At 35.4% G+C, this 23,979-nt stretch overlaps 1 protein-coding gene across 1 annotated transcript in view; it reads right to left on the bottom strand.

The window, feature by feature from the left end:
- The window catches only part of SGCZ (sarcoglycan, zeta), a 141,483-nt gene extending 117,986 nt beyond the window's left edge, over nucleotides 1-23,497 (bottom strand). The window contains exon 1 of the mRNA XM_014537932.1: nucleotides 23,330-23,497. Within this exon, the coding sequence (XP_014393418.1) occupies nucleotides 23,330-23,497 (168 nt within the window). The remainder of the gene's footprint in view (nucleotides 1-23,329) is intronic.
- Nucleotides 23,498-23,979: the final 482 nt, after the last annotated feature.

The raw sequence follows: 23,979 nt of genomic DNA on the forward strand, positions 1-23,979 counted from the left end.
GATAATATTAGAACATGTGAAATGACACATGGCTTAAAGTATTTATTTCCTCAAGGGATTTTCTTTACTAAATCTCACACACTGACTGTCCATATATATGGTCAAATTCTATCTGAAGGAAATTTTCTGCAGTATTTCCCATGGAGTTGCTCTGAACATATCTAATAGAATTATCTTAGGGAAACCAAAAAATTCTATCGCAAACATAATTCCCATTTCAATATTAATCTTTTTAAATACTTTTTAAAAAAACATATTTTTATTGATTTCAGAGAGGAAGGGATAGAAAGAGAGATAGATAGAAGCATCAATGATGAGAAAGAATCATTGATTGGCTGCCTACTGCATACCCCCTACGGGGGATTGAGCCTGCAACCCTAGCATGTCCCCTTGACAAGAATGGAACCTGGGACCTTTCAGTCCACAGGCAGACTATCCACTGAGCCAAACCAGCTAGGGCATTATTTATTCTTTAATGTACCATAAATAAATGGAAAATACTTAATTTCCAACTTCTAAAGAAAAAAATCTTAAATATATATATATTTAAAAATACACACACTGTTTTAGGCTGTTATTTATAATTTAGTAGAGGCCAGTGCATGAAAATTCATGCACTTGGTGGGGGGTCCCTCAGTCCAGCCTGCACCCTCTCGCAGTTCAGAACCCCTTGGGGGTTGTCCACCTGCCGGCTTAGGCCCACTCCCCAGGGGACATCCTTAGTGCTGCCGTGGAGGCGGGAGAGGCTCTGGCCACTGCCACTGTGCTGGCCAGCCATGAGCTGGCTTCTGGCTGAGCAGTGCTCCCCTTGTGGAAGTGTACTGACCACCAGGGGGCAGCTCCTGCATTGAGTGTCTGGCCCCTGGTGGTCAGTGCACGTCATAGCGACTGGTCGTTCCAGGTCATTTTGCTGTTAGGGTCAATTTGCATATTATCCTTTTATTATATAGGATAATAAGCTGTTTTCTCTCATAAGAGGAAGAACAAATAAAAACGTAAGTTGACAGCCTGCTTTGAATGTGTTTTTACTATGCTGTTTGCTGTAAGCCTGTATGTTATTTTCATTTCAATAGGCCTTCTTTATTACTGCCTATTATTAGAAAATAAGTATTACAGTGATAATAATTGATAGAACTATAAATTTGACCTCTAATTCAGCTTATATAGCAATATCTTTATAGGTTTTTGTTAGTAAAATATCTTTTATCATCTGGAGCATAATATATTACCTTTTTTTCTTAGCCAATATTCAAAGTTTCAAATAATTTATATACCACCAATTGTCAGCACTGTGAAAAGGTTTTAACTGTTTTCATATATTGAATAAGACAATAAACATTGCAGTTGGTATCTTTTATTTGTATTGGCATCCTTTAACCATGTGAATGATTTTTAAAATGCATAATAAAATAAAATTCATTTTTTCCTAAATTTTCTCTTGCTAAAATATAATTTCTTGACAAATATTTTCCTCTTTTTCTAACAACTCACATATCATTCACTTCTTGGGACATATGCAATTGCTTAGTAACAAAATAATCAGAATGGTAATATGCTGAAGCAAAATAAAATAAAAAAATAATATACTTAATGACATGGTAGATATGATCACAATAATCTAGTAAGTGGAGAAAATGTGGATGCATTCAATAAATCTGATGAGACTATGTACTAGTATAAGGGATCAGCAAAGATATAAGCCTTATAGTAATGATATTATATATCAGGGACCAGCAAATGTTTATTTGAAGTAAATGGAGAATAGATCATAGCTGTTCAATCCAGTAGGAACATTTGTAATACAGATGCATTTTATGTTCAATATTCTTAAAAACAAATGGCTTCCACAGGAATTGCTGCAAGGAAAAAATTATTTCTGTGACCAAGCCTACTAATATTATATTACTTGTATAACACAACTTTAAATGTGCAGGGAAATCCCTGTAATGTGCAGCTTTAACTTTAAATTCAAGTTTACATCTTAAGAATGTGATAATCAACCTTGGCAGAAGACAGGCTTCTTAATCAACAGTTCTCTAGGAAAACTGAGGATGCTATTAAAACACAGCACATTTCTTGGTGGTAAATGTGACAACTGAAAAAAACATCAGGGATTTGACTTAAGAAAAATATTACATAATTAATTAATAATAATGCTATGCACCCTACAGACAGCCATCCATAAGTAGTTGACTGAGAAACATCCATATTTTAATCTTTGCAACATGACTATAAAGCCTAAAGGTTCACTATTAGCATTCCTGTCTTTCTCAAACTTCTCTATATATAAAAGCCTAAGAGACTGAACGACTGAACAACCGGTCACTAAGACACACACTGACCACCAGGGGGCAGACGCTCAATGCAGAAGCTGCCCCCTTGTGGTCAGTGCGCTCCCACAGCCAACCTCCCACAGCCGGCCAACCTCCCGCAGTCCCTCCCTCCGGCCAGCCGGCCCTGATTGGCCCTGATTGGGACTGGGCGAGACAGCCCCTGATTGGCCCCAATCCCTGGCCAGGCCAAGGAACCCCACCCATACACGAATTCGTGTACTTGGCCTCTAGTGTTTAATAGAATACCAGAATTATAATAAACCTAGTGAAAAAAATGCTCAGTTTTCAAGTAAATTTAGAAAACTGTTGCATGCTATATTCACATTCAGAGATTCATAATGCATGTTAGTATCCTAAATAGTCTAGACGTCTACAATAAAGAAACCTATTTACTTTGTTCAGTACAGAGTTCTCCAAACATTTTGCCCAATGGGTCCCCTACTCACCTGTATTTTAGGACAGATTGAATAACATCCCCTGAACACTAGTTTAATCACCTGTATTTTACAAACTCTGTAGGAATACTTATTAAAAAGGAGGTGCATTGTATAGCAGGAGGTTCAAAAAGAGTTAAAAGCTATGTCTCCACAAATATTTTTTGATAGCCTATGCATAGAACCACTAAATTCTGTTTATAATTTGATTTCACAGCTGTCCTTGAATACGGGAGAGAATAGGCTGAACAGTGCTAGGAATTTGATCTGCTTCATGGATGCAACTTCTTATTGTCTATAAGAAGTGAGAAAGAGAGGTAATGCTGATCATAGCTCTGGTTTTGCACATGCTATTTGTCCATTGTTATGAGCATAATTTAGTTCCTAAAAGAAGGATCACATCTTGCCTTGAGCAAAATCACATTTCTGGACCTGTAAATTAAAGACAAGACCTGAAGGTATGGCCACTCTGTGTAAGTAGCCTACATGGTAAGGTCTTGTCTAAGAAGTCCTTCCAGAATCTCAAGACAGCATCTTCAATTTCCACCCTAACTGTTGTGAAATCAGGCATACCAGCCGAATTCAGAGAGCGCTTCAGCAAATTCTGAGCCAATGGCATATCAAACAACCTTGGGAAATAGGCACATTATTGTCCTCATTTTAATTAAAGCACCGAAAGAAAGGGAGTTAAGTAGATTTTATGCAGCTAGGAAGTTAGCCTGAAATCTAGTAAACCTTGGCAACTATGGAAATAGAAAATGTAAGTTAAATTTACTTTCTTAGGTAATTCCAGTAGGGAATCCTAATATGTTTATGATTATTTCTGAGTTAATTTGTATCTCTTCTTTATTAAAATTTTTGGATTCTTTTGTTTTCTTAATTTTGTTTTCAGACTTCATTTAACAGCACATATTTCTCTTTGGGCTCAGATCTGTATCATAGTATTCTGAAGAAAGTTTTCTGCTAAGAAAAAAAAACAACACACAAAAAACTCTAGTTCCAAATGATTACAAAGTTCACCCTGGAAATGAAGCCCCCAGGACAAATTATTGATATTTGTATACTCAAGCACCATTTTAAAGAAATCTCAAAAGAAGATTTTTTGTAAAGAAAAAAAAATAAGCATTTCACAATCTTTTTATGAATTGTTTTGTAATTAGCCTCATACTATAACTAAATTGTGTGTGTGTGTGTGTGTGTGTGTGTGTCCTATAACTAAGTTGTGTGTATGTGTGTGTGTGTGTACTTCAATGCATGTGTGCATGCGTGTGCGTATTTAGAAGAGATGAGTTGCACAGGAGGGGTAGGTAAAATGAACTTGAACTTAAAATTGTAGGTATCCTGCTAACTGGGAACTGAGGGAATATTAGGTAAATGTCATTCATAACAGGACAGACACACCATGAAGACACAGATGAGAAAGCTGATTCTCCCTGAGAGACTAGGCAGTGAGACTATAGATAAGAGTTTTCTGACTTTGGGTTATTTTATGGTTCACGGACTTCCTAATCCCCACAGCGTTTTGCCATGTACAATACGGAGTTTATAAAGCCGTAGCATGTGGCCTCTTAAACTAAAGTCGTCTCTTAGGCTTTGTTAAAACGTCTGAAGATCCTTCTCATCATGAAGGAGAACCTTGCACGCGGAAATGCAACAGGTCATCTCTCAGCCAGATCTTAAAAGATTCTATAAGTTTCCATCGATTTCACCCTGGGATTTTAAGAATGGATTTTTTCCCTAAAACATGTAGTCTAGCATCTCTTCTTTAATATAAGTTCCATTTTAGGTACTAGTCACAACCATTAGATAAATATTTAAGATGACATGTTTTTCTACATTTTAGCTGGTATACTTTATGATAGTACCAAATGGCATCCTTTCCAAACTTTTCTTGTTTGTCATGTCAAACATAGACCTCAGCCCACAATGGAATCCTTCTTGTGGGAATTACTGCCTCCCCCTTCGCCAACCCCTTCTCAGCAACATGCTTCCCACAGAAACTGCCATTTCCTTACCTGGTCTGACATGCTTACAGTACCGGCGATTCAAGCAAGAGTTCACCACCTCATCCAGGTCAGTCAGTCAGACACTTTTACTAACATATCTTGAACTCAAAATTAAGTACAACCAATTGAACAATTTCTCTTTGAATATAGAACTGAAGTTAACAGTGACCATCTCTAAGTGATTTAGAGAAACCCAGAATAGGCCTAGGGTAGGAGAGCAGAGGATAAAGGAGGCTAATTCCACTTACCAACTGTATCCCTGTTTCTAGTTCTTTCTAAAGCACACATGCTTAGCTGTCTTCCCCAAATCATGTCCTGTTGTTTCTTTTCAACACTTCCTTCAGTGCCCTGATCCTGCAAATTATCTCATCCTACTTACTAGTGTAGTGAGGTAACAATTAAATCAATTGAACAGAATGTCTGCTTTATATTCATACTCCAACTTGGTGACCACATCCACTTCCATGGCTAAATTCTTCAGTTAAGTCAAGCTCCTTGCTTCTTCACTATTCTCTCTCTCCAACCCTCCCCCCTCCTCCTTTATTTGTTTTCTTTGTCTCATTCTTTGCATAGCAATTCAAGCATATCTAATGAAGGCATCTTCCCATAGAAGTTCAGAATGCTCCTCTTTATGAGGTAATGTTCTAACACACTGATATTCTAGTATTTATAGCATGTCACATACTAAGAAGACATATACATACTACAGGAGTCAATCAGAGAGGACAAAACATAAATAAGTAAAACATGATATTATATTATCTATGTAGTATCAAATTCCTAAGCATGTGAGTACCCTTGTTAAATATATATGTATGTGTATATATATATATATATGTATATGTAATTTATGTATCCCAAATATAGGTATAGCACATGAAATATAGGGTGGAGCAAAAGTAGGTTTCCAATCGTTCTTATGGAAAATAATACAAAATTAATACATAGTAATGCAATAATAAACTGTTTCATGTACTTACAACTGTAAACCTGGTTTTGTCCCACCCTATATATTCATAAATTGCTTTTTAAAATTTCTAAAAATACTTTGCAATGAAATTCTGAAGCTAAAGAACTTTGAATTCTCATTTAACTTCTATTTATTATCCAATTATCAGCACTCATATATTCAAATATTTTGTAAGGGAAATAACATAAATGTTATACAATGCTATATCCAAATGACAAAACTTATTTTTCTCAAAAGCAGACCTAATTGAACTGTAAGCATCTGGATTTAATCCCAAGCAATTTTTCATAGTACAACATTAATAACAAAAATATTTGATGGTTATTTTAAAAAATTATAGGTATATTTCTATTTTAATTGGCTAGCTAACATTCTACTATTACAAATAAGGCATTTGTGATAACACTGTCCTTGAATCAAAATATGTTGTTATTATATATAATTTATGATGTAAATTCCTTCAATTTTTATTGCACATTTTATTCATTCCAAAGTGTCTGTGTAATTTGTTGGTTTATAAGGTACAAGCAGATGTTTTGCTATAAACATGTCAGAATGCAGATTATTTATATATTCGATCAGCAGTAAAACAAGAACAAATTTTTATGTGCTAAAAAACTCAAAGTCTATATTCCTGGTTTTCTTCATTACAAATCAATTCATAATTTAATTGCTAAGAATAGTAACTAGTTGCTATCATTATTAGATATAGTAACTAGACTGACTGCCAAGAATAGTAGCTAGACTGCTTTCTATTTCTGAAGGTAAAGTTCACAAACCTTACAAGACAGAGAATTTAATTTATTCTTCAACAATAAAGTGATATATTTATTTTACTTCTATGCAGATTTTCTGTATCTCTAGTTGCATCATTTCAATATCTTGGTAAAGTCATCTCATCTAAGATTTTAATTTAATAATTTATACCATGCAATAATCATGTATGCCCATTCTACTGGATCAATTGATAAGAAGATAAAATTGTATATCATTATCAAATATTTTTATAAACTGTTTAACACTGTAAAAGCTTATGTAAATAATACAGTCATTAAAAAGAACTATTAAGTAAATACTCTTTGGAAGTTCTGGGCCAATCAGCCAATATCTTGCATATTGAGTGGAGCCAGTTGAAGGAGGAGCAAAGAAAGGTATATATTATATCTAAGAGTCAAACCAGTAAATTGCCTGATTCCAGTGTCAGATCTTCTCTATTTTGACACTTGAGAAAGTCTGAGAGGGGCCATTAGTTATATACAGATATCATATATGTAAAATACACAACATATAATATATGTTAATATATAATATACATATTACCCGAAATCCTTCATAAGCAATTGCTATTTGTCAATAGAGTAATATATTTTAAAATATGAATAAGCTATCAAAAATTTCTAGATACTGGAAGAAAATTAACAGAGTAAAGAGAAAGAGAAATTGAAATACTGTGTATTAAGAAAAAGTAAATAATATTAGAGTCAACAAAATTAGAGGGTTCACAACAATGCATTCAAGAGGAAAAAAAAGTCTTCATTTAACAAAATATGTGATATAAAAAATCTGGATGTTTCTGTTGATGAGATATAATGAAATTATTTAGGTTTTTTTGTGTGTTTTTCCCCCACAAGAATAAAGATAATCTACCAAGAAATATTTGTACACATAAAGCAAACTAACTTATGGCAAGATTTTGAGCATTTGCTAGAGTTTGTGAAAGTAAAACTTCTTTACCTATAATGTTTTAAATACTGCCTCATTAATGGCAATATTAATAAAACAGCATTGTTAATGCTACTCTGCATGCTCAAAACCACTTGATTTTGAATAAAAATGATCTATATAAGTATAATATTTTTCTGTATATTACACCTGAATTTTTAGATTTGATCTAAAGACAATATTAACAAACAAAATGTAATTATTATAAACCATGACAATAAATAATGTAATACTCAGCAAAAGTTTACAATTTAAAGTTATGAGGGTGAGTCCTAGAATTTAAAAAATAAATGTCTAAAGTGGAAATGTTAGGTAGTACAGTAAAAGGAGACAGAGGTGGTGAGATCAATTAAATTCCTCATCTTTCACAGTCAATATAGTCCATATATGTCTGATAACACAGAAAATACTTATGATGATAACTAATCTTAAAAACTAAGAATAAAAACACAAGCATTTAAAAGTGGTTAACTCTGGTGCCTGGAACTGGGACATTGGTGGGAAGGAAAGGGGCCATTTTTATTTCACTGATCCCCTGGCTGTTACCAGGAGCTCCAGGATGTCGGTGGGATGGTTTATGATGTTGGTTTCAATTTCTTTCATAAATTAAACTTAAGGTGTCTTAAAAACCATCTCTATGTTAAAAACACACACACAGACAATAGAAATATTTTGGATATATTCACAAAATTGTGCTTGCTTCTTGAAATTTATTAAGATACAGTACACAATTTGGAAGAATTCATTATAATCCTAATATTTACCACATATAAAAATATGTTCTGTTTTCAGCTTTGTTTTAAATTATGTGTACCACTATTTTGAATTTAAATAGTTATGATTGCTACCACTAACACAATAGATTAAGGACAAAATAAGAGTTGATGGTTCCTCTACTGATTTTTAGCGTTAGTTTGAAAATATAACACTGAAGATAATTCATGTAAATAACCTGTTCTATCATTTACTGAGGTCAGTAATATAACATTCATGCTAGTAATGTCTCTCTTTAAAATAATATATTGTGACTATATTATAAATGTGATATTTTTTATTGACCTATGGTCTTCTCACTTGTAAGGGATACAGGAGAAATTTCCAAATGACACTCATAATCTACATTTATATTCATTATTCTCAGACTGATAGTCTCAGTAGAGCCTCAGAATGATGATTCAACTTCATTTTAATCACCGTCTTAGTTCTAGAAATGATAGGTCAGGTCACTGCTCTTGTGCCTGTACTGACATTTTTAAATTTCTCTGTTCATGTATTAAGTGAGATTATTTTATTCAAGGAAGAGGATATCACTTAAGCTTATTTAATAATTAACCTTCTTCAAATGACATATAGGTTTGTGATATAAGTACTAAAGGAGAAAATGCATGTTACTTAAAGCAGCAAACAAATTAATACTTTCCTTGGAGTGTGATTTGAGTTTACAAGAGGATGAAAGTCATTTAAGGTTTACAAGGTCCTTGACTATATCTTTGTGTAATCACTGAGATAACATAACTGACCCAGTTTTCTCAAATCACTGAGGACTTTGCATTTCTCCTATAAGACAAACTGTTTTTCAAGTGGCTAAGTTAAGTTTTAAGACATACAGTAAGTGTTTTTTTGTTACAAGTGTTACAGTGCTAGAATACAGAATATAACACTTCCCACACAACACTAATGACTTTGAAAGTAATCTTGGCAACTTTATCACTTGGCTAAGCTGAGCAGCTATACTAGGAATGGCATTTAATACATTTAATCAGATAATTTCTATACTTTCAAAAAATAGAGGTATTCCCAATTAAAATGAACATAACTGCAATAGCATAACTCTTGATATTAGCAGCTTCATCACCACTTTTTTTTCTCCTTAGTCTCACTAAGAGGGATTCGACAGAAAATAATAATAAAAAAAATAGATGCTTCATTCAATTCGTAGGAACCAAGGCCCTGTTATAAACTGTATTAGTATGTACTATATAATTTAATACTTTAAAGAACATAAAAGTTAAATTAAACTCAAAACATGTAAATGATATCACCTAAATAATAAAGTTAAAATTATTAGGGATAATATTTATGTTGAAATCTGGTTTAAATCCAAAGTCTGTGCAATTAACTGTGATGCTATATTACAAGAAGGAAATAATAATAACAACAATAATAATAGCAAATATTAAACTCATAAGGTAAGAAACTATTCTTAATTCGAACTAATCAAGATCTCACTATTTCTTAAATGTTTTGGGTTAGATTGTCCATAGTAGGCATTTGAGAATTAAAAGAGGAATTTACATAACACAGACATACACATAAATGCAGAATTACACACATAAATGGATATTATTTACTTAACGTAAAAGGTAACATGAATGAGAAAGAGTTGGACGATAGATAATGGCTTTTGTGCCTCTATGGGATATAATGCTCTGGTGAAACTTCACCACCATAAACTACTTTCTAACAAGCTGACAAAATAGTTCCTTACAAAGGATCACCGTGATAGGTATGTTCCCTTACTATGCTAACATGGGCAGCCAAACCAAGGGATCTTCTAGAGCAGTGGTTCTCAACCTTCCTAGTGCCGCGACCCTTTAATACAGTTCCTCATGTTGTGGTGACCCCCAATTTCATTGTTACAAATTGAACATAATTAAAGCATAGTGATTAATCACAAAAGCAATATGTAATTATATATGTGTTTTCTGATGGTCTTAGGCGACCATTGTGAAAGGGTCGTTCAACCCCCCAAAGGGGTCGCAACCCACAGGTTGAGAACCACTGTTCTAGAGACTAGCTGACAGAAATGTATGGTTTTCCAGAACCTGTAGGTTACACTGTGACAAGAATTCTATTCACTAGGGGTGACTGGTCTTGAATCATGTAGAGAAGTTGAGGGAGAAAGAGATAAAGGAGAAAAAGGAAGAGAAGAGGAGTAAGGAAGAAGGAAGGAGGGAAAAGAAACAATCATTATTGATAAGTCAAAATGTATCCCCCACCAAATCTACTTTAACCTACAAAAAAAAAAGAATTAGAACTCTACAATCCTATGAAACCCCACCAAAATGAGAAGTCATGAAGAGAATATTCTCAGATACACAGAAAAGAAATGACCTATGTACATTAAAAAAATGTTTGGTGTCAGTAGGAAATTCAGACAATTAAATTGAAATGCTATGATTACTAAGGTTAAAATATTGTTAATAGAAACTACTTGCAAAAATACGGTAATGATAATCTGTTTGGAAAAGTAACTATCAAGAAAGCGATAGGGGGCCACTTAAATTTGTTTTTAAAAATTATTTCTAGCAATATTTGGAAATAGATATAAATTGATATATAGGAAACTAGCTAGATGGAATCTAATAGAGTTTTTTTAAATATATTTTTATTGATTTTGGAGAAGAAGGAAGAGGGAGAGGGAGAAAGAGATAGAAACATAAATGATGAGGATCATTGATTGTCTACCTCCTGCACATCCCCTACTAGAGATCAAGCCTACAACCCAGGCATGTGTCCTTGACTGGAATCAAACCAGGAACCCTTCAGTCCGCAGGCCAAACCAGCTAGGGCTAGATGGAATCTATATTTACATGCTATATAAAATCTGCTTTTAATTTTTGATTACCTTATTCTCAGAATTTCTGAATTTTAAAAAATTATAATTTTCCAAATATATAAGTGGGAAATTTGTGCACAGGTAGGGTTCCTAGGCCTGGCCGGCTAGATCAGAGATGATTGGGGCCTTCCTTCCCTGGCTGCCAGCTGGTGGCCAGGGCCTTCCTTCAATCCGTGCCGCCCCCTGGTGGTCAGCGCAAGTCATAGTGAGCAGTCAAACTCCCAGTAGATCAAACTTCCGAGGGGACAATTTGCATATTAGCCTTTTATTAAATAGGAGATATATATATATATAATTTGAGACTTAGAGGTTTGTTTCTATGCCTATGAATGTTCAATTGCTCTGGCACAATTATTGAATAGGCTATTCTTTCTCCATTGAATTGCTTTTGTAGCTTTGTCAAATCAGTTAAGTATATTTGTGTGGGTCTATCTATGTAGATTTCTCTATTCTGTTACAGTGTTCTCTGCTTCTCTCTTGATTACTGTAGTTAGATTGTAAGACTTGGTATCAAGTAGGGTGATCTCTCCCACTGTATTCATTAAGATTGCTTTAGCTATTCCAGGGCCTGTGCATTTCTATACAAATTTTAGGGTAAGCTAGCCTATATCTGCAAAGAATCTTGCTGGGGTTTTTACAGGAAAATACCTTAGCTGTTATATTTATAGACTGTTTTCTGATGTTCTATGGTTGTCAAGGGAGCATCTTTGTTCCTACAGAGTCTTCAAGAGAGCACTTGTATTCTGCTACTTCTCAGAGTTGGTTCAAAGGCCAAACCAAAACCTCCAGTCTACATCCTCTAATCTTTGTGACTAAAGAAACACCATATGGACAAAACTTCATTTCATGAAATCATTCTTTCTCAGTAAGAATTAACTTCTGAGTCTACTGAATTCATTTCCTAGCTTTATTATTTTGAGTATCCTTGTTCTGAGTTTCTACCTCATTTAGCTGAACAAATGTTTATTTTGCTAAATTGTTGTTTTATTTCTTTAGTTTATGTTCCTTTGTAGCTAGACTTTTAGAGGTCAAACTCTTCTCCCATTGACTATTTACATTTTATTATTTTAAATAAAAACTTAAGAGATATACACAACTCCTTACACATGCCAATTTTATCAATACATGTATACAAATATAGTACTATATAGTAAGAAAATGTATTTTTAAAATATTTTTTGGTATAACATTATATGTTATTCAACAATGTGAATTTTTAAAATAATTTTATAGATTCTCAATTTGTGGATGTCAATTTTGCATGTTATCTTCAAGGCTTCCTTCAAGATGACAGTCTGGAAAAAGGAGAAAATTCAATAAATTGTTCCTAATCTGGAGTTTAAATGGGAAAGCATTTCTTTATTTCCTTTATACCTCCATAAGCCTAAAGACATCTGAAAACATCAATGTGACTGTCAGTTGACATATTTTCCCTTTGAGTTAGAGTTGTTCTATAATGACAATATGAAATATATGAGATCTTGCATCCACACTAGTTTTCTCTCATTCTTTACTTACTGGCAGTCTATACACTATGAATGGCCAGACTTAGGTACTAAGAGAAAAATACTGACTTTCAGGCTGAGACTTAACTCCTATAATTGTAATCTAGAGGTTGCATTTTTCATATCCAGAAGCTATAGAGGGCACCTTTTAATTTTGGAGCAATTGCAAGCAGCATTTAGGCATTTTGTTTTTTACCCATAGGCAACTATCACAGAAGTGCAGTTAGAACAGAAGAGTATTTGTGGTCTGAGGGCATCATTCTTTTTCTTTTTCTTCTACCCCTGCCCCCAAGCAACAATTTACTTTTAACAATAAAGAAGATCTGATAATTTGGTGCTTTAAGGAATGTTACCTCACCAACTGGCTAACAAAAAGTAGAAAGGATTCAATCATTTACTCATTTCAACTCTTTGGTGGCAGCTGCTGCACCAGATATTAAGGGTGCACAAGACTCATTTGCAAATAGTCCCGCAGGCTTTGCTTATTCTCCTTTATGAACATCTCCTTAAACCCTGAAAACACTCTAGTTATGGCGGGGGGGGAGGCAAGTGACAATTTTCAAAATTTATTAGCTTGATTGAATTAATCTGTGTGTGTGTGTGTGTGTGTGTGTGTGTTTAATTTAGATCTGCATGGGTATGCCGAAGCGGTTTGGCTCAGTGGATAGAGCGTTGGCCTGCAGACTCAAGGGTCCCGGGTTCGATTCCGGTCAAGGGCATGTACCCTGGTTGTGGGCACATCCCCAGTGGGGGGCGTGCAGGAGGCAGCTGATCGATGTTTCTAACTCTCTATCCCTCTCCCTTCTTCTCTGTAAAAAATCAATAAAATATATATTTTTAAAAAATTTATAATATGAGTAGTATATTGAACTAAATATGTCTAAATATTTTATAACTTCTACATTACAATAAGACAGTTTACTCTGGGACTCAGGAAGTTAGCTCTGTTCTGTTCAAAATATGTTATGATGTTTGAAATTACTAAAAAAGACAACTACAAAATAAAAAACAAAAGCCAAGTTCAGGAAATGATATAGGTCAGGTTTCAAATCTAAATTGCTGACATATCTTTGTCTTCATACACAATTAAGGAACATGGCAGAGTAATTCAGGGTTGGGGACAGCTCCCACAGTTGTGGCCAAAATACTCATTTCAGAGCTCTGCGGGGAGTTAAAAAGACCTTTACTTCTAATGAGCTGACAAGTTTGACACAAGAGCTAGCACACAGGAAGAGAAAGGAAAGTTTTAAATGGCAAAGAGTAAACTGGCATAGAAACACACTTCTCAGTTCTCTGTAAGTCAAAAGGATTCTAGAGCTTAGTAGACAAAGATACTCTTGATCAAGTGGCTATGAAGTTGTCAGGTCAGTCATCTGATATTCCTTGATTAAATAGCCTGTAGTATATTGCTTTAATAGGCTTTATTAAATTTTCATTAATATAGTGACTTTCAAAACTCAGATATTCTGACAAGCACAACCCCCAAAATCATTAAGCTATATAAAGTTACTAAAGCAAAAGATTTTACATTATTGACACAATTCTAAATATGAAACATATAAACTTGTGAGAATTTATATAATTCAATGAAGATAACAGAGAGTAAGCAGATTTATATCTAAACTAGAGGCCTACTGCATGAAATTCGTGCACTGGGTGGGGATCCCTCAGTCTGGCCTGCACCCTCTCCAATCCGGGACCCCTCAGGGGATGTCAGACATTCCTCTCATAATCTGCGACCACATGGCTCCTAACCACTCACCTGCCTGCCAGTCTGATAGCCCCCTAACTGCTCCCCCCTGCCAGCCTGATGTCCCCTAATAGCCTCTGCCTCTGCCCCTGCCACTGTGGCTTTGTCTGGAAAGACGTCCAGAAGACGTCCAGTCTAATTAGCATATTACCCTTTTATTAGTATAGATATTTTTACTGGTTTTCTTTTTATTGCTAATTTAAAATATCCTCTATGTGTATATTAACAATTTATTAATAAATACTTATACAATTTATTAATTAATAGAATTTATTAATTAATACTTATACAATTAATTAACAAGGAATATTTTGGAAAGTTACTTAGACATAACTGTTATATAGGCTGACTTCTTGATTTTTTTCTGCTCATGAAGTAATAAACTCCTAACTCAAAGGTTGGCCAGCTGGCTGGGGAGAGGGGCCCCAGGCAGTTGGCTGGCCGGCCCTGTCCCTGATCGGAGTGGGGGGCAATCAGGGGTGGGGCAAGCTAGAGGAGGGGTTGTAGGCCAATTGGGGTGGGGCAGGCTGATCAGGGGCAGGGCTGGTTGGCCAGCTGCCCCGCCCTCAATTGGGGTGGGAGAATCTGATCAGGGGCAGGCTGGTTGGGGAGAAGGGCCATGGGAGGTTGGCTGGCTGGCCCCATGCTCCTATCGGGCCAGTTCGCTGGCAACAGTGGCATGATAGCAACTGATTGTTCTGGTCATTATGGTGTTCTGGTCGCTGGCTTTATATATATATATATGTATATATATTAATAAAACTCATATTTATAGATAAATACTTTAAATTTGAAATTATCTAATACAAATATAGTTTGCATTTGTCATACCAGACATGTGATACAAACATCATATGGAAGCCCCATAGAATGAGGCACTTCAGAGTACATGTCTGAGCTTTTTCCACTACCCACGACCATTAATACATCATTCCAAAGAGGTTACAAATGAAACACATAAATAAATAACTTAACATTTTAAAGGAGATGTACTTTTACATTTTGAGAGCCAATAAAATTACTCTTTTCTTACTCTTTTGTTCCATATGAAAATGTTTAAAATAGTCAAATACTAGTAAATAATAAAATTCCTCTCAGATGGTAGGCACCTTCAGGAAATCTTTGGCATTTATCAAATTTGAATTAAAAGTTAATTCTCCCTTCAAAGAATCCAGATGTCTACAGAAGGGTATAATTTACTGTAACATATTCATGGAACAATTAGCAACTAAATATCCTGAATAAGAGATCATAAAAATTATCATTAGAACCATTAAGGTTTTTTGTAACTAAGTCACTTCAGTTGAGTGATAAGATTTTCTGATTTTAGAAAAGAATTTCTGCTATAAAATCTATTTAAAATCTGTGTTTTATAAATATATTCATTACAATTAGATATTTACATTTCTACGTTGCCAGCTATAATGATAATGATAGGGTAATAGATACAAATTAGGAAATGCTGTCTTTACCCTTATATTACTTGTTGTGCATCTGTGTAAATTAAGCTTACCTATAAAGAATAAATCAAAATCTAAATTTATAAGATAATCCTCATATGGCATGGATGAGATTTTAATGGGAACAGAGAGAGGGATCAATATGTGCTGAAATAATACGGGGAAAATTCATGGAGGAGAAATTGAAAAATCTTGCAGGAATTTTAGGCTACATCACAAGATAGGGAATGAGATCCAAACAACAGTTTATAGATCCCCAGGAGAATATTTGTAGAATCTTCAGAAGTAAACAGTTCCAGGATGAGTATTGAGAATTATAATAAAACTAAAATTATGAAGGGGGGTCTTGTCCATAGGTTCAACCCGTGCCTCAGGTTGAAGATTTTATGGGGAATGTGTATATCTTATTTATTGGTATTTATTTTAAAGAAATATCAGAAAATTAATTCCATTATTCATTCTTGGATTGAATAAATATTTACTGTCTATTCTGTGTTAGATCATTTATGTCCTATGAATAGAGGAGCAAACAAGAAAGAAAACCTATGGTTTCACAGAGTTTACACTTGGTTAAGGGACAGGAAACTCCTAAAACAAGTTGTGTATCACATGGGCTGGTGAGAAGTGCTGTGGAGTAACAGAAAGCATAGACAGAGGGTGGGAAGCACAGCTGGTGGGGTGCAATTTTCAGCAGGTTGGCAGGAATAGCTTCATCGAATAGGTAGCATTTTGTGCAAATACCACCTGAAGGAGATGAGGGAGTGGATCTTCTAGGGAAATTTTGGAGATAAATGAAGGAAATAAAAACATTAAGGCAGCCTGGCCGGTGTGGCTCAGTGATTGAGGATGGACCCTTGAACCCAGGAGATCACAGTTCGATTCCTGGTCAGGGCACATGCCTGGGTTGCAAGCTCCATCCCCAGTAGGGAACGTGCAGAAGGCAACTGATCAATGATTCTCGCTCATCATTGATGTTTCTATCCTTCTCCCTTCTTTTCTCTGAAATAAATAAAAACATTTGTACAAAAAAAATACAACAAAAAAATTAAGGCAGAGAAACAGGAAATGCAAAGCCCAGGATACAGGAACCTGTTTAGAGTATCGGGGGAACAGCAAGAGGGCATGTGGGGATTGAGCCAAAAGCACCCAGGAAAATGAGTAGAAAATGAAGCCAGTGAGATAATGAAGTAGGCTGCAGAGGCAGTTCATTAGAGACCTAATAGTTAATTGCAAACATTGTTACTTTCATTCTAATTAGGCAGAGAGCCACAGTAAGATTTTGAGCAGAAGCGTGACAACATGGTATTATCTGATTTACTATAAAATAGAAGGTGGCACTCACTAAAGAGTTGAGAATAACCTTTGGATGGCAAAGAATGGGAACATCAAGATCAGCCAAGAGGCTATTGCAATAATCTAGAGGAGAGAAAATGATTGCTTGTAAAAGGATGGTAGCAGTAGATTGGATAAGAAATCACATTCTACTATTTAGTTCTTGCTGATCTTGTATGAGGTTAAACAAGAGAGAGAGGGATGATATCCAGAATTCAGCTTACACAAGTGACAGACAGTACTGGCATTTACCAAAATGGTATCCAGTGGAACATGAAAGGAAGATTATGAGTTCTGCCTGGCTGATATGGCTCAGCGGTTGAATGTCGACCCATGAACCAAGAGGTCACTGGTTCCATTCCCAGTCAGGGCACATGTGGACTTAACCCCCAGTACAGGGTGTGCAGGAGGCAGCCAAACGATGTTTCTCTCTCATTGATGTTTCTATCTATCCCTCTCCATGCCTCTTTCTCTAAAAATCAATAAAACATATTTAAATTAAAAAGATTATGAGCCCCATTTTGTACATGTTAAATCTGAAATTTGTGTATGGCTACTATGTGGTTATTTTGAGTCTAACTCGGATATACAATTCTAGAATTCCTGCAGGGGTCTGGGTTAGAGATATTAATTTGTGAGCACTAAGCACATTTATGGCATTTTGAGCAATGAAACGCATGACATTCAGAGAAGATAGTAAAACTATGAAGCCTCAGGACTCTGCCCCAGGGACCAAACATTATTTGGCTCAAGGAGGTAAAACCAGCTATCGAAGTGCCCTATTTTGGAAATCAAAGTAAAAAACACCTCTGGAGCAAGGAATGAGTAAGAAGGACTAAAAGTGACTGTTGGATTTTACATAACTCCTTAATGACTTGAAAAGACCAATTTTAGTGGATTTATTGAGGAGGGGATGTAATAAACACATTAAGAAAGAATGAGCTGAGAGAAATTATAAACAGTGTTGAAAAACTTTCAAGGAAAAAAAAGCATGATTATTTTACAAAAAGACAAAAGTAAGAGATAACAAGGGAAAATAACTGTTGAAACCACCACAAATTTATAAAGAAGAGATTATTTTGAATATGTCTATCTAAACAAGTTTGAAAAGTTAGAGGAGTTATATAATTTCCTCAAAAAGCAGTTTCCAAAAATGAACTCAATTGGTTATAGAAAACTTAGATCAATTTCCACAGAATAAGTAAAGATAAAATGGCCCAGGCCCAAATTGTTTTACGAGGGAATCTTCCCAGACTTCAAAAACAGATAGGTTGCCCCTAATGCTACACATCTTGTTCCAAGCATGGAAACTGAAAAACTATTTCCAAACTCTTTTTAGCAAAACATGTAATATGAGTATCTAACTCAGATAAAAGAAAGAAAATTGCAAAACAATATTACCTGTGAATATCAGGTAAACATTTTAATGACATTTTAGCAAGCAGAATTCAGGATTACATTAAGAAAATTAGCAGGTAAGATTTATTTAAGGAATGCAATGTGGGTTAAATATTTAAAAACCATTGACATAACATATTAATGGATTTAAGAAACATGATTATTTTTATAGATTTTAAAAGCCTTTGACAAACCCATTTATTTAAAATCACTTAAAAATAAAAAACTGATGGATGTTTTTATTAAAATATATAATCTCTTTACCTTAATTCTTAGCCCAGCATGTAGTTAATGGACAATCAATCAAGACTTCCCATTAATATAAGGGAAAAGGAAAGCATGCACACATTTCCATTACCATTTATAATTCATCTGAAACTACCAGCAAATGCAAGCAGAAAAAAATCAACTACAATAATAAGAATTGGAAAATAGATACTGAACCTATTTCTCTTTGCCATAGAAATTATTATATACCTAGGAAACCTTGCAGAATCAATGAAAAAAACTTACCATTTTAAGTTCATAATAAAAAAATTTTGTCAGGTAGCAAAAGATAAAATTAACTTATAGACATCAGTAGCCTTCATAGGTTACACAAACAATAACTAGATACAGGATATCATGGTAGAGAAAACCCATTTGCAATAACAACACCTGTCAAATACTTAAAATTAAACTTAAAAATTGCAAAACCTATATCATGAAAACTGTAATGTACTCCTCTGAGTTACAAGCACATCTTGAGCACATTGAAAGCCATGCTCTGCTTCAGATAGGATACCTGGATATCAGAAAGATGACAAATGATCTTATGATTGTTTACAAAATTCCAATGAAAATACAGTATTTGAAACCTAATCAATTTGATTTTACATTTATATGAACAAGTAAGCATGCATAAATAGCTATGCAAATGCTGATAGAGAAAAGCTATAAGGGGAGAGTTGTCTTGCCCAACCAGATATTAAAACATTAGAACAACTCCAAAAATATTGAGTATTTCTAATCATATCAGCCATTTACATTTTCTCTTCCACATTCTTTAATTGGCTCATGAAAATTTTCTCTTATTAATATATGCAATCTTTACATATTACATTAACATTTTATGTGCCAATTTATTATGAATATTTTCCATTCTGTGGTTTGCAATTATGATGTCACTGACACTGTTAAATTGCCTTTACTTTCTCCCATTCTTTTATGTTTTGTTAAAAGGTTTTCTTTAATCAATACTAGATAATCACCTATATTTTTCTATCACATTTGGATATCATTATTTTAGCTTTAACTTCAATTCATCTAGAATTTATTTTTGACATATAATATGATGAACTGTTATCAAAATATATTTTCCAAGTAGCTAGTCAATTTTTCCAACTCAATGTATTAAATAATTTATCAATTCTTTATTGATTTTGTTTGCATTTTTCTTTAGTTGAAGAAATACAGTCATGAAAATCAAACAATAAAGAACTGTATAATGTAAAATGTAAAACTATCTGTCATGCTCTCAATTCCAATTCCAAGAGGTTTCCATTTTAAACATTTTAGTGAGTAGTCTCAATGATTCTTAACACATTTTTTACTATACATACATTTTTTTATTCTCATAAGTAGTCAGTTTCTGAACCACATTTTTTTTCATCTGACCTGGTGATCTGCAAAAGAGGTAAAAACATATCTTGGAATATGTGACAAAAACTTGAATCAGATTCATAGGATTTAGATATATGGATGGTTGTGTTAATTATAATGGTTGAGTCTGAACGCTAACATTTTTGGCTGAAGTCACTACAAAACTTCTTTTCTTTTAAATATATATAAATTTTAATTAATTTTTTAACAGCGAGGAAGGGAGAGGGATAGAGAGTTAGAAACATTGATGGGAGAGAAACATCGATCAGCTGCCTCCCGCACATCCCCCACTGGGGATGTGCCAGCAACTGAGGTACACGCCCTTGACCAGAATCGAATTCAGGACCCTTCAGTCCCCAGAAGTTCTGGCCCTAACCGGTTTGCCTCAGTGGATAGAGCGTCGGCCTGCAGACTCAATTCCGGCCAAGGGCATGTACCTTGGTTGCGGGCACATCCCCAGTAGGGGGTGTGCAGGAGGCAGCTGATGGATGTTTCTCTCTCATTCATGTTTCTAACTCTATCCTTCTCCCTTCCTCTCTGTAAAAAATCAATAAAATATATTTTTAAGAAAAAGAAAAAAGAAAGAAGTTCTGAGTGTAAAAATAGGTAATCTTCTAGAAATTTCTCAGGCCTAGCCACCCTGATAGCTCTGAGAGGGTCACAGCGTGAATAATAATCCACATTATACCACGTCTTCATCTATTAGTCCTACATGATTCCTGCTCTCCAACACCCCACCCCCCAAAAAAAGAAAAAAAACAACATATTGAAATCCCAGAGTTTACCTACACACACAAACATGGTTTCGCTAGTCAGCATTCCCTGAAAAATGCTCTACCTCTCTGCCAAGCATTCCAGTTTCTGCCGACACCTCACTGAGCCTTCTCACCTTTGGAAGAATTGTTCCTTCCTGGTCACATGAGCTCACCGTATAGCCTTACCATTTTCTGAGCTTTTCTGTGAGGGCTCCTGGAGAAATGATCATATAGAATATTGAGTAAAAGTGACAGGAAGGATGAACACTCCCTCCAGCTTTTCTTACTACACACTGACAAAGGGGACCACAGGGAGGCCTTGTTTGCTTAACAGATTGTGCCTGCTAAAAAACCCGGGCTAGGTTTCTGCTAAATTGACAGTGGATTAGATATCACTACCTCTTGAGGCCTTGTATGTAGTGAAGCAGAACAGTACCCTAATTTAAGAATAGTTACCACCCTGAAAGTGTGGCTCAGCTGGCTGGGCATCTACCTTTGCACCAAAAGGTTGCTGATTCAATTCCAGGTCAGGGAACATGCCTGGGTTGCAGGCCGGATCCCCAGTAGGGGGCATGCAAGAGGAAGCCTATCAATGTTTCTCTTCCCCCCAACCCCTTCTTCTCTTTCTAAAAAATATCTAAAAAAATGAATATTTACAGAACTTCTTTACATCCAAGAGTTTCCTGTCTGTATAAATATCAACTGTTTTGAATGAGGACCAAGACCTATAAAAAAGAACTTAGATCCAAGAACAGAGCTCAGAAATACATAGACCTGTCTGACAGTCACCAACAAAAGAAAAATATAATAATATCACAGTATTTAAACCAGTGATGGCGAACCTTTTGAGCTCGACATGTCAGCATTTTGAAAAACCCTAACTTAACTCTGGTGCCGTGTCACATATAGAAATTTTTTGATATTTGCAACCATAGTAAAACAAAGACTTATATTTTTGATATTTATTTTATATATTTAAATGCCATTTAACAAAGAAAAATAAACCAGTAAAATGAGTTTGCGTGTCACGTCTGACACGCATGTGATAGGTTCGCCATCACTGACTTAGACCATTGTCTGGCACAGAGCAGGTGCATGCTGAATGTGTGATAATCATGTATTAGCTAGTCTTTCCCCTGGGACTCCTCTGCACATGTCAGCACACATAAGTTCCTTAAAGTGAAGAGAGATATGTGCCACAAACATCATTATTAGGAATGTAAAGAACATTTTCCGAGGAGGTTCCAAGAAAATATATCAATAAACTTTTTCTGAATGAAAAGATACGTGCTCACAGCACCACGGTGTGGAAATGTCACATATTAGTACACACCAGTGGGCAGAGTATTGAATACGTAAGTGAGCTTAACGAAGCAGTTCTGCACTGTTTACTTATGGCCGTCTCTTTCCTTGGAACACACAGGGGTGCCCAGTGCTCTTTTCCAGACACCAAATTCAAACAGCTAGAGTCCTGTACTAAGATGGATTACTGTCCTCTATGGGCTCGATTTTCGATACTGGCTATAACTCATCATGTCCAGTTCTGTCTTCTCTCAAGATCACTTCCCTCCCAGAAAGCTGTTCTGTATCCTGAAAAGAAAATTATGTGGAATCATCCCACCATTTCATATACCCGAATGCAGCCCAGCAGAGATGCAGCTATGTTTAATTCCCAGACTTTCCCCCAACTTTATAAAAATGATATCTGTTGGATCTGGCTCAACCACCCTCCAAATAAAAAGCTGCAGTAGATGTCAGTAGGCTATAAATCAAGATGAAATCTCTGTTATGTCTAAGCCATATCAAATTTGCTATAAAATCGATTAATTAAACTGACAAAATAAAAAGCTCTAATTTTGAAGAAAATTGATGTAATATGTATTAAATGTCTTCTCTCTGATTTTATCACTAAAGACGATTATGATTATGAGAAAGAGACCTAAAGATAAATGACAATATGCCTTAATGTGCCCTGTATATTTCCTGGTTATATAGTACGTTCTAACCTAATTTGTTGGAGTACTCCATTTCACTCACAAGTCTCCAATGCTAGATCTTCCCAGATAAAGGATATGTGCGTTGATAATACTAGCAATGGTAGATGTTAAATACCAAAAAGAAAAAGAGGACCATCTGTTAAGGGAGGTCCTAAGGCACTTGTTCTCAACCTTCCTAATGCCGTGACATTTTAATACAGTTCCTCATGTTGTGGTGACCCCCAACCATAAAATTATTTTCGTTGCTACTTCATAACTGTAATTTTGCTACTGTTATGAATCGTAAATATCTGATATGCAGGATGTATTTTCATTGTTACAAATTGAACATAATTAAAGCATAGTGATTAATCACAAAAACAATATGTCCAATGTCAGTGCGAAGGTTGAGATTGCTTCTTTCTCACCAGATCAGAAATTCTCAGGGCAGTCTTTGCAAGAGCACAACGAAGATCATCTCCCACAACAAGTCTACTGCTGTATTTAGACTTGATAACCAACAAGCTGGGTGTATGTAATGGGGTTGGCGTGATGATGTCATTACGCCGGGTACTCGTATATGGGCGTATCTGCATGTGGGCGGACCCACTTTGAGACGGATAGAGGAGCGGTGTCTCTGTTCCTAAGACCATCGAAAATATGTGTTTTCCGATGGTCTTAGGCGACCCCTGTGAAAGGGTCGTTCGACCCCCAAACGGGTTGCGACTCACAGGTTGAGAACCGCTGATTTATGATATTTTCTTCTTTTAAAGGTTCAAAATATTCATCTCTAAGATGGGGTTGGCGCGATGATGTAATCACGCCGGGTACTCATATGTGGGCGTATCTGCATGTGGGCGGACCCGCTTGGAAACGGATAGAGGAGCGGTGTCTCAGTTCCTAAGACCATCGAAAATATGTGTTTTCCGATGGTCTTAGGCGACCCCTGTGAAAGGGTCGTTCAACTCCCAAAGGGGTCGCAACCCACAGGTTGAAAACCACTGTCCTAAGGGAAAGATACTTTTATGCTAACACCTTTTCACTGAAACTAAATGTTGAGAGGTAAAATGGGGTAAAA

This window comes from Myotis brandtii, unplaced genomic scaffold, assembly GCF_000412655.1.
Source record: "Myotis brandtii unplaced genomic scaffold, ASM41265v1 scaffold185, whole genome shotgun sequence".
Classification (NCBI taxonomy): domain Eukaryota; kingdom Metazoa; phylum Chordata; class Mammalia; order Chiroptera; family Vespertilionidae; genus Myotis; species Myotis brandtii.